The following is an 11,383-nucleotide window of genomic DNA, read 5'->3' as shown; positions in this document are numbered from 1 at the left end:
CACGTGGAGCGAAGGCGCGCTGGGGCGCGGTGGGTGGGGCGGGGAGAGAAGCCGCCTGGACAGAGTCGGCCGGCGGCCGCGAGCAGGGGCCGGGCTCGGGCAGGTACGGGGCGAGGCGGGCTCAGGGTTCGAGAGGGCTCGGCGCGTGCGTCCCGAGGCGCACCGACTTCCCCTGGGGCGCTTGCGGAGCTCCTGTTCTCAGCCTCTTCCTTCCTTTCAGGTCCCTTTCCATCTTCCAGAGGCCGTGATTGCCAGGGCAGGGAAAGGGAGGCGCGGTGTCCTGGCAGGAGTATTCCCTCTGGACCATCCCGAAAAGGCAGCAGCGGAAGCCGCTGAGAATCACCCGCGCGCTCCTCCCCGGGGACCAGGTGCGGTGGAACCAGCGAGGAAGCCTCTCCGCACCCCTTAGCAACGCCCCCTTCCGTCTCTGCGGTCACCACTCCTCTTGATTTTCCAAAGAAACCAGAGGCAATCGGGAGGAGACTACTCACATTTCTATTGACAAACATATCCGAATCTGCCCTGGCCTCTGCCCAGGGAGCCGTGAAAGATGTGTCCCGCTTGTCCAAGACCCTTCCCTTGGGGATCTCACCCTTCAGGATTTCTTGAGCCGGCATTCCAGCCCTTCATTTAACAGGAAAGCATTGAACCTGCCAGGCCCTCTTCTAAAAAGGGGGATGGGTGTCCAACAGGCACAATCCCTGCCCCTCTAGGAATTTACGTCCTTACTGGAAGCAGAATGTCAACCAGAAAGTGGAGAAGACAGCACATTAGAAGGCCCTAAGAGCTACTGAGGCCAGTCGAGCATGGGCCAGGGGCGGGCAGGGTGTGTGTGTGTGTGTGTGTGTGTGTGTGTGTGTGTGTGTGTGTGTGTGTGTGTGTGTGTGTGTGATAGGTAAAGTATGGTCAGAGGCACCTCAGTGAGAAAGTGACATTGGAATGATCTGAAGATGAGTGAGCCATGGTGCATATCTGTCCCCAGAGAATGTTCTAGGCAGAGGGGAAGGTAATTTAGAAGGTCCTGAGGTGTGACTGAAGTAGTTATTCATATGACTGCAGCCGGGTTTTTTTTTTTGTCAGTTTGGGCCTTGAACTCAGGGTCGGGGTGCTGCCCCTGAGCCTCTTTGTGCTCAAGGCTAGCACTCTACCCCTTGAACCACAGTGCCACTTCCTGTTTGTTTGTTTGTTTGTTTTGAGTGGTTAATTGAAGACAAGAGTCTCACAGAAACTTTTCTGCCCAGGCTGGTTTTGAGCTGCAATCCTCATATATCAGCCTCCTGAGTAGCTGGGTTGACAGAGAAGCCACTGTAGCTATCTTGAATTGTAGCCACTATGTATGCCCCAGAGTCACCCTAACTGATTTTTCTTGCACTGTTTCTCAGCAAACCATACCTAGAATAAAACTATTAGAGCCATTTGTAGAGCTTTACAATCAGACCCTGGCTCCAAGGATGCCCTCGACTCATACTATTTCTTTCTTTTAGAATATTTATTAGCATATATTTGCTCTATGAGTGTGATGTGAAGATCAACCAGGGTTATTCCAGCCAGGATGAAGTCATTGTTGTCTTAATCCATAAACATCCCTCGTTGGGCCCATTTTTAATTTTGCAGCTTCTGTCAATCTAATAAATTGTATAGTGTACTCTTTTAGATCTGCTGGCTTTTTGGGGGTCTCACTGTATCTTGGGTCAGTCCTCATACACCAGATTGGAGTTAATCTGGGATAAGCAAGGGAGGATGGCTGGGAGAGAATAAGAGATGAGAGGGATGTGTTTGTGGGGCCCTAAAAGTCATTCTCCTGAAATTGGCTTTTAGTCTGACTTGCAAGGTTTTGAGCCAAGTGGGATAGGGATCTGATTTTTTTTGCCAGTCCTGGGCTTGAGCTTAGAGTCTGAGCACTGTCCTCGGGCTTTCTCAAGGCTAGAGCTCTACCACTTGAGCCTCAGCACCACTTCTGGCTTTTACTATGTATGTGGTACCGAGGAATCGTGAATGCTAGGCAAAACTCCCAGCCCACTGATGTTTGTTTTTAACAAAATCCTTTTGGCTACTATGTGGGAAACAGATCTGGAAAGAGTCAGAGGCCATTGAGGAAGTGACTACATTCATCTGGTGAAAAATGGTGGTGGCCTTGGGTTATTGGGTTACCAGAAGAAGCAATCAGAAGTGGCTAGATTCTAAGAGATGGGGGATATAGTTCAGTGATAGAGTGTTTGACTACTGTGCGTCCAGCTTTGGGTTTAATTTCTGGCATTGAAAAAAAAAGGTGTGGAGGTATTTTGGCTGTGTTTTGAATGAAGAGTCCCAGGGTTTCCTTATGCATCACTGTATGAAAGGAAAGGAAGTTCCCTCCTGAACCTTCTCTGAGGAGGAGCGAGCCATGGAAGAAGTGAGTTGTGGTGGTGGTAGTGATAGATCAGGAGCCTGGTTGGATGCATCATAAATTTGAGATGTCTGTTAGGCACTTAATGAGATATCAGGAAAGCAGTTGATGTTCAAGTCTGGGCTCAGATATGAGATTGAATCATCAGCATATGGATGCTATTTAAAACCATAAGAGATTGCCAAGAGGGCAAGTGTAGACAGAGAGATGGGTGAGGCCTGAATCCTGGAGCTTCCAAATGGAAGTGGCTTCCATTTCCCTTCTGGGAAACTGAGGAACGACGTTGTAGTGGAGAAGAGGAGAGGGCACACGATGGATGCTGGTGGGTGGGAAGGGGGTCACCAAGGAGGAGGGAAAGGTCAGTTTTGTCAAATGCTGCACCGAGATCAAGTGACATGAGTCTGAACATTGAGTTAGAAGGTTAGTGACCTTGGCCAGATACTTCCGGTGAAAGCCTGATTGTGGATGAGTTCATGAAGGAATGGGAGGAGAGGGATGAAAATGGTAGAGACAACCATATTTCTTTCTTTCAGGTGCTGGCTTGAATTCAGGCTGCTCAGAATGCTTTGCCTTAGTCTCACAGACTTTTCTGCCTGGGCTCACTTTGAATCATGATTGTCAGGGCTCAGCCTTTTGAGTAGATAGGATTATGGGTATGAGCCATTAGTGCTAGGCTTTTTTATTTTTTTTTTTTTGAGTCTTGCTATGTAGCACAGCCTGGCTTCAAACACTCCAGTCTCTTGCCTCAGCCTCCTGAGTCCTGAGATTACAGATATGCACCATCAAGACTAAGTGAAGCTCTAGCTCTCTTTTTTTCCACAATTTGTTTGGTAGAACTATGTACTCTTTTTTTTTCCTGCTTCCCAGTCTATGCAACATCTATCTACATGTCTTCTGTCTCTCAGACTGCAGGAAACTTCTCTTACACAGCTGTAATTGATCCCCTAGCTGCTAAATCCAATGGATACTTCTAAATGATAAGCAATGTTTTGACCTCCCGTGGTTTTCTCCTCTGCTCCTGTAGGGGTCGTGGTGGCAGTGCTTTCCTGGTTTTACTGCTGACTGTCCAGCAGGCCCCGCCTGTAATTCTCCTTTCTTTCTGTGTTCTTTCATCCTTTTTAAATGTCACCTGGTACTGTGTGAGAAAGGAATCTTGGCCCAGCAGACGCTTAGGTAGAGATGAGGAGAGAGGAGAACGAGAAAGGACATCAGTGGTGTTTACCACACCCAGAGACAGAAGGTGAGAAACAACTGAGGCTGTGATCCATTTGCTCCATGCCTGTTGGGACCATGCATAGATGGCCAGAACAGACATCTTTGGAGATGCTGATATAGCTGTGCTCTGGGCATGTGGGTGGCTTGCTGGGTGACAGGCATCACTCAGCCCTGTGGATGGGGTGGCTGTGTTCCTCTGAAGAGAGTACAGAAAGGAAATAAAGAACAGGGGTTGCTGAGTGCTGTTGGCTCTTGCCTCTAATCCTAGCTACTCAGGAAGCTGAGATCTGAGGACCGTGGTTGGAAGCCAATCCAGGCAGGAAAGTCCATGAGACTTTTTTTTTTTTGTCAGTCCTGGGCTTGAGCTCAGGGCCTGAGCACTGTCCTTGGACTTTCTCAAGGCTAGAGCTCTACCACTTGAGCCTCAGCACCACTTCCAGCTTCTTTTCTAGGTATGTGGTACTGAGGAATCGAACCCAGGTCTTCATGCATGCTAGGCAAGCATTCCACCACTAGGCCAAACTCCTGGCACCCAAGAAAAAGGTACTTTTTTTTTTTAACTGTATTTTTTTTTTTGTCTTTTCTTTTTTGGCACTGGGGATCGAACCCAGGACGTTGCACTTGCTAGGCAAGCGCTTTGCCACTGAGCTACATCCCAGCCCCATGAGACTCTTATCTCCAATTAACCACCAGAAAAAGCTGAAAGTGGCACCAAAAGTGGCTCAAGTAGTGGAATGTTAGCCACTAGCCGAAGTGGTAGCCTGAGCAGAGCTCAGGGACAGTGCTCAGAGGGACAGTGACCAGACTCTTGAGTTCAAGCCTCAGGTCTGGAAAGAAAGAAAAATAAAAAGAACAAGGGAGACAATTTGCCTAGCCCTGAGGCGAAGCCTCGTCTTGTCTGGGCCCTGAGGTGTCAGAGCTCAAAGCATTCCTGGGCTGAAATTACTGACCCTCACCTCAGGTGTCTGGACTGAGAAGTTCCCAGAACCTTTGTGCTCTGCCTTGCCTTCCTGAAGTCAGACACATGGAGTGTGTTCGTTCAGAAAGTTCATATCTATTGTCCAGTCCAGCCCCAGCCCGTGGAACTTTGTGTGAGGCTGGCGGTGGCTGCGGTTCTCCCCAGCGCTCAGCCATTGGTCCTCCAATGTGGCTGTGCACCCCAGGATCTGCTGTTTCCTTTCGGTCAGTTTAATGAATGCAATTGTAGGTTAAATGGCCTGTACACGGCAGCAGGACTCCCTCAAGTGGCAGAGTGGTGGCCGTCGCTGGCATCAGAGAACACAGAGCCCCAAGAGTGTGAGCTATACCTGTGCAGGTGGTGGGGATACCCAGGAGGCCCTCTACTGGAAGGGCACAGTCTTCTGACGCAGTTGGGGCTCTGGCAGCTGGGGGGTGGGTAGGCTGCTGGGCAGCTGACCACATCACGGGAGGCCATGGTGGCCACCAGATGGTGGGACCAGAATTCAGACACCATTGAAGGCAGACTGAACACTCTTCCTGCCTTCCCTGTCAGGGAAGACACCAGACACACAAGAGGCAGGGCGCAGGTGCCAGGGTCCCCCGGCTTCCTGGTTTCATCTAGAAAGACCTTGGAGCTTGACCTCTTAGTGCCTGAAGGACGGCGCTCCTCAGCCTCCCTCCCAGGCAGAGGCTGCTCCTTGCCTTGCTGCCCCGTGAGCCCGACCTTCGGGAGCATTCTAGCCTGGTCACAGCACTCCAGCCAATGGCTGTGATGGGCCGTGCTTCCAGTGGACTCACCCTGCCCTCTTTGGGCCTGGCCACGACAGGGCCCAGAGCAAGGCAGACACAAGGAGGTAGCAGGAGGAGGAGGGAGCAAGTGGCATTAATTTAGAGAAACGTGCTGCCCAGGGCTGAATACATGAGTCAGCCTCTCTTCTGCAGTCCCAGGCTGCGGGGCCTCGGCTCAGGCTGTTTGCCAGCTCGTACAACTACAACCCATTCCCACGCTGGGGTCCCCATCTAGCCCACCCGCAGACTGCCCCCCACCATGTCTATTCACATGTTCCTCTGGCTCCTAGGAGAGCCAGAGATGGGGCCAGCATTCCCCAGCCACTTCTGAGGGGACAGTGTTTTAGCCCTTTTTTTGGCCACGGCTGTTGGACTGAAGGCTCCAATGTTTTTGCCCTGCCACCCTGGTCCTGGGGCCATTGCTACCGGCGGGCACACTGTCTTCCTACTTGTAGGTGGGACTGGAGAGGGGGTGTTCTAGAACCATGGGGGCTGAGGGATCAAGGTGGGCCTCTGCACTCGGCTGAACGGGCCGGGTGGCCAGTGGTGAGTCAGCAGAGGCCACTCACTCATTTGGGCACAGGTCATCAGCAGGGGCCAGCCAGCAATGGGAGGGGCAGAGGCCTGGGAGGGATGCAGGCCCCTGCACCTTCTGCCACAGACACACAGCCAGGCATTAGGGGGATTTCAGAGGGGCAAAACAGAGGCGCACGCAGACAGACTCCAGAGGCCTGGTTTTATTGTGTGGTTTTCTTTTTCCTCAGTGAGATGCTGTAAGCTATGGGGGCAGCACACATGGTCAAAGGACAGGCAGAGCTGCTGGGGGTGGGGGGAAAGGCGGCAGGGAGAGGGGAATTTCTAATAGCAGTCTCCAGAGGAGTGCGTGGCCCTGGGGTCTCCAGGTCTACCTTGTGTCCCACAGAGGCCCCAAAGGCAGGCTGTGGGGCAGGTCTGGGAGGACACAGGCCCAGCCAGAGTGCTGGTGCTGTGGGGGAAGGGAAGGAAGGAAGAACCTCTCTTAGAAACTGGGGTACAACTGTACATCTATAGGACTCCCCCCTTATCGAGTTCTGAGGCTTGGGATGGCCTAGGAGGGGGCTTGCCCACCTCCCATCTTCAGTGATGCCCAGGCCAATGCTTAGCATACGTGAGGAGGGAGGGCTTGAAGGACCCCTCTTCCCCTCCCTCAGCCTCCATTAGCTGCATTTTTACTGCTTTGGGGCTGTCCCAAGCTCCCCACAGTCTTCTGCAGTGTCAAGAAGGGGCTTATTATTATTATTATTATTATTATTATTATTATCATTGGTCTGGGTCTCGTGGGGACTCTGTCCTCACCCTTACGTGACAGGCCCCAAGTGCTTGGGGGTACCTTCACCTCAGGGTCTCAAGGCATCCTTCTTGGGCACATGCCAGGCCCATGCACACCCAGCCCTCCTCATCAGGCCTCTCTCAGAGCAGTCCCCCCCCCCCGCCATTTCCTATGTATCACATGACCTCATTCTCCATCAGGTCCCCAACCCTGGCTTCCCTGGTCATAAACTCCCAATGAAAAGGAAGGATAAACTCTAAATAAACCAGGCAGAAGCAGCTCTGGAAGAAAGAGACAAAAAGACAGCCAGTGGTGTGCGGAGAGGGTGGTGGTAGTGTGGCAGGGTGGGTGGCATCATGCAGCACTGGGGTTCCTCATAAGGGATGGGGTCCCCACTTCTCCCCAAGGTGTGTGAGGGGCTGAGGGGAGGGGGGTCAGCCAACTCAGAGAAGCAGGGTCTCTGCACTGGGTCTTGAGGCTTCCTATATCCTCCATGGGCCAAACCAGTCAAAGGGAAATGAAATCCGTGGCTTGGAGGAGGGAGAGAGAGAGCAGGAGCAGCAGCAGCCATGAGGTATTCTGAGCCAGCAGGTTTATGCCCTCACACTTGACCAGCTTGTCTGTGGAGAGAGGATAAGGTGAAGGGAATGAGTGATGGGGCCCCAGGCAGGACAAAGGCCTGGACCAGCCTCCAACCCTTATTCTCATTTGCAGGTTCCTGAGCTCCTGGACCAAGCAGCTTTCAAAAATTGTACTAGACATCATCCCAAGAAAGCTAGGCGAAGGGTTAGCTAAGCTGACGTCCCAGTCAGTGTTTCAGCTGGAGAGAACAGAAAAGGCCCAAGTGACATGCTTCTGATCAGGTGTGATGGCTCGGCCTGACCTCCTTCCTCCACTCCCAGGCTGGGCAGTGGTACCCTAGGGGGCAGGTAGCAGTTGGGGAACAGAAAGGAGAAAGGCTACGGGCTTCTCCTCTGACCCAGCTATGGGAACTGCTGGCTGTGCACTGGATTGCTTCTCCCCAGCCCCCCCCCCCACTCTGGCTCTCCTGGCCTCGGTGGCCTTGCTGCGGACAGGTCTCACCTCTGAGCACGGAGACGTTCTGGTTGGAGATGGTGGGCGGCTGGCCGGAGAGGCGGAGCTCGCATGTGTAGATGCCCTCGTCCTTGGTGGTAAAGTTGGCTAGGTAGAGGACCTTGATGTTGTGCCTGGCGGTAAAGTTGGTCCGGGAGCGGTACATGTGCTCAGGCACCCCCACCGTGCCATACAGCACGTGCTTCTTCTTCTCCCGGGTCAGGCTGAACTCGTACTGGATGGGCAAGTTGGTGGTGTTATCATAGCGGCAGTCCAGGCGAAGGTTCTGGTCCACCAGGCAGGCAGTCAGGCTGGTCACCTTCTGCCCTTGAGATACCTGCAAGACTGGCACCAGCGGTGCCTCCTCCTAGTTGGGGGAGAGCCTTTGGGACAGGGTCCCTACCCTCCCGAAGAGTGGGCATGGGCCTGGCAGGGAGTTTATCCGCAGGGTGAATATCTCTTCCCACCCCAGGGGTCCAGAAAAGGGGACTTCTTGGTCCCCATATGGAAATTTCAAGTCCCTAGCACAGTGGGGCTCAGGGAATTGTGCTCCTCCAGTCCTCCCCAGACAGGCAGGTCCCCTAGGCTGGGGCTGTCTTTGTGATGCCTCTGCACTGCTGAGGCTGTGAGGAAGAGGCTGCCCTGCCCTGCCCAGTACCTGCCAGGAGGAGAGCGATGCCGAGGGCTGGGTTCATGGTGCAGGAGCTTTGTTCTGGATCTGGGATGGGAGCAGATGGGAATCAGTGGAGAGAAGGTTGGGGCTCAGAGTCCTTCCCTCCATCCCCTCCCCTTGACACCTGCTTTCTTTGTTGTTGTTGTCAGTTGTTGGCCTTGAACTCAGGGCCCATGCTCTGTCTCTGAGCTCTTTTGCTCAAGGCATTCAGCTACTGTGTCAAGTCCTCTTTTTGAATGGTTCACTGGAGATAAGAATCTCATGGGGATTTTTCTGTTTGGGCTGGCTTTGAACTGTGATCCTCCTGAGTAGCCAGGATGATAGGCTTGAGCTGCCAGTGCCATTTGCTTTTGAAGGTGACACTGGTATTGGCCCTGTCATCAAGGAAAGTAGGGAAGGAGTATACCACGGAATGGTGTGTGTGTGTGTGTGTGTGTGTGTGTGTGTCTGTCTGTCTGTCTGTCTGTCTGTCTGTGACCATGGTGCCCTTCCTAGCTGAGTGACTTTTAAGTGATTACATTTACTACTCTTTGTCAGAGCAGGGTCTCTTTGTGCTTTAAATGGTTTTCTGTGGGCTGAGATAGTCTGTCTCACTATGTAACTCTGGCTGGCCTAGAACTCACAATGTGGTCTGGGCTGCTTCCACAACTCTGTATCCTTAAGTGCTGAGATTTCACATAGGAGCCACGGTGCCCAACTTACTTCTCAAAACAACACTTTTATGTCTATTAAACGAATTCTTCCTCAGGAACTTCTATTCCCTGTTTAAAAGAAAATCCTCGGTGCCTGAGAACAGTTCCTGGCACGTAGTAGAAGTCTAGACCGTATTTATGAATATGTTCCTTTCCTACTTTTGCAGCACTGGAGGTTGAGTTCATATCCTTACCCTCCACTCTACCGCTGAAGCCCCACCCCGACCTTTTAGGTAAGGAGGGTCCAGTATTCTCCTCTTCATACAAGATCCTGGTAGCTGAGGGGACTAGAGCCTGACCACGCCCAGCTCATGGAGATGGCGGCCAGCGAGCCTTTTCCCCAGGGCTGTTTTGGAACCAAGATCCTCTCAGCCTCCATCTCGCGAATGTGTGGACCTTTGGTTGTTAGTGTGAGTGTGTGTGTGGAGACAGTCTTGGGTACATCCCCATCTGACCTGGAACTCTCGATTCTGCCGCTGTCTCCAGAAGGAGTGCTGGGAAAAGACTGATTGAATGAATGAAGCTTTTCGAACCTCAGTTATCTTACTGGGCTGCGGTAGGACATTAAGAAAAATGTGGAAAGGTGAGATGGAGACATGGTTCGAGTGGAAGAGAGAGAGAGAGGCTCAGCGTTCAAGCCCTGGCATCAGTCCCCGGGGAAGACAAATGACCGCTGGCCAGCGCGGGGCTGGACCCCGCTCGGCCGGGGCGTGTCCGCCGCGGGTCGAGGCCGGCCTGCGTGGGGCTGGCGCCCGCGCCAGCAGGGCTCCCGCACGCCCGGTGCTCCCAGGGCGGCTTCCCCCCCTCCCCGCCTAGCCTGGATCCGCGTCCCGGCGACCTGGAGCCGGGAGCTGGCGGTGCGCGCGGGAGGCGGTGGACGGGCGCCCGCCAGAGCGCGTGCGCCCGGGTGCGCAAGACGCGCGCCGCTCCGGAGGCCGGGGACCGGAGGGGACCCGGAGGGGACCCGGAGGGGACCGCGTCCGCCGACGTCCGCCGGGCGAGGTGGAGCTGCCGCCCCGGCCAGGCGCCGCGGCCGAGAACCGGAGTTGGCACGGGGCTTGGATTTCGAGGACTCGGGGCGGGGCGGGGGCGCGGGCCGCGAGGGAGGACGGGGAGCGGGGCTGGAGGGGCCGAGCGCCGGGGAGTGGCCGGCGCACTGGGCGAGGAGCAGGACGTGGATGTCCCGCGCCTACCCCGGCTCTGCCCCGCCGGCCTCACCCCGGCCTCCCCTCCCCCGTCGGCCCCCCAGCCCCCTCCCGTGGCGCTGCGGCTTCCTGGCTTGGGTGCGGGCGTTTGCACCCGGCTCCCCGCGAGCTCTCGCGTGGAGCTTCCCTCCAGCCTGCCACGCTCCCGCCTCGGCCCCCGGCCCCGTCCTGGCAAGCTGCACTGGGGGGTCGGGGGCGCGCGGACTCGGCTGTCCCAGGTGTCCTTCCAGCCGGTTCTCCTCCGGTGCCCAGTCTCAGCCCGAGGTCCTGGGGCCCGGGCTTGGCGGCGCCCGCTGCGCCCCGCTCTCGGGGCGCCCGTGGACCGGCGCCCGGCGGGGACCCCCGCACGCTGGGGCCCCGTCCGGCTCCACCTCTCACCTGGCTCCGCTCGGGTCCGCGGCCGCCGCAGCCTCCTCTCCACCCGCCGCCTCCAGTAGCTGCGCCCCGCACCGAACCCGCAGTTTTCACCCGGGGTGGGGGCGAGGGGGAGCGAGGAGGGCCCGGGCGTCAGCCAATCAGAGGCCGAGGAGGAAGGACGAGGGCGGGGGAGAAGGGGAGGAGGGAATGGGGGAGGGGGAGCGGGAGCGGGAGGGGGAGGCCGGGGCTGCGCCTGGGTGTGGGAACGCGGCCGGGCCGTCGGCCTGGCGGGGAGGGGCGCGTGCGGGCCCGGCGGCGAGGTGGGGCGCCCCGCAGTGTGACACCACCGCTTCCCAGCCCCGGGTGCTGGCGGTCCTTGTAATGTCACCCTTTCTTCCCGCCCGGTCTCCGGAAAACCCGAGGAAAACCTAAAAATAACGCATGCGGGGGGGAGGGGGAGGAGGGGAGGGAGGAGGGGGGCCGGAGGGAGGGGAGGAGGGGAGAATGGGAGGGGGGCGGGAGGGGGGTGGGAGAAGGGGGGAGGACGGGAGGGGGGGGGAGGAGGGAGGGGAGGAGGGGAGGGGAGCGGGAGGGGGGCGGGAGGGGAGGAGGGGAGGGGAGCGGGGCCACCTCCCGAGGCCCTTCGTGGGCGGGAGCCCTTCTCCATCCACCCCTCCTGAGAGAGGTCTTGACCTCAGAAAACCCCCTTCTTTCTCCAGAGGA

At 56.0% G+C, this 11,383-nt stretch overlaps 1 protein-coding gene and 1 long non-coding RNA gene across 2 annotated transcripts; one reads left to right on the top strand and one right to left on the bottom strand.

Moving 5' to 3' along the window:
• The first annotated feature begins 27 nt into the window (after positions 1 to 27).
• On the top strand, positions 28 to 591 carry LOC150045467 (uncharacterized). The gene is made up of 2 exons (XR_016532857.1): positions 28 to 103; positions 221 to 591. It is a non-coding gene; the product is annotated as an uncharacterized LOC150045467 (long non-coding RNA).
• A 6,045-nt stretch (positions 592 to 6,636) lies between these two features.
• Positions 6,637 to 10,788, bottom strand: Thy1 (Thy-1 cell surface antigen). Its single transcript, XM_090319335.1, has 4 exons — positions 10,682 to 10,788; positions 8,392 to 8,451; positions 7,743 to 8,078; positions 6,637 to 7,279 (listed from the first exon to the last, which is right to left on the bottom strand). Exons 2-4 carry the CDS (start codon positions 8,426 to 8,428, stop codon positions 7,167 to 7,169), a joined length of 486 nt encoding a protein of 161 aa, XP_090175461.1. The 5' UTR covers positions 8,429 to 8,451; positions 10,682 to 10,788; the 3' UTR covers positions 6,637 to 7,166.
• Between the last annotated feature and the right edge of the window lie 595 nt (positions 10,789 to 11,383).

The sequence above is a fragment of the Megascapheus bottae genome, chromosome 27, assembly GCF_031878675.1.
Source record: "Megascapheus bottae isolate mThoBot1 chromosome 27, mThoBot2.hap1, whole genome shotgun sequence".
In the NCBI taxonomy this organism is placed as follows: domain Eukaryota; kingdom Metazoa; phylum Chordata; class Mammalia; order Rodentia; family Geomyidae; genus Megascapheus; species Megascapheus bottae.
The sequence above is the reverse complement of the archived record's forward strand: the minus strand, read 5'-3'. Positions and strand labels throughout refer to the sequence as shown.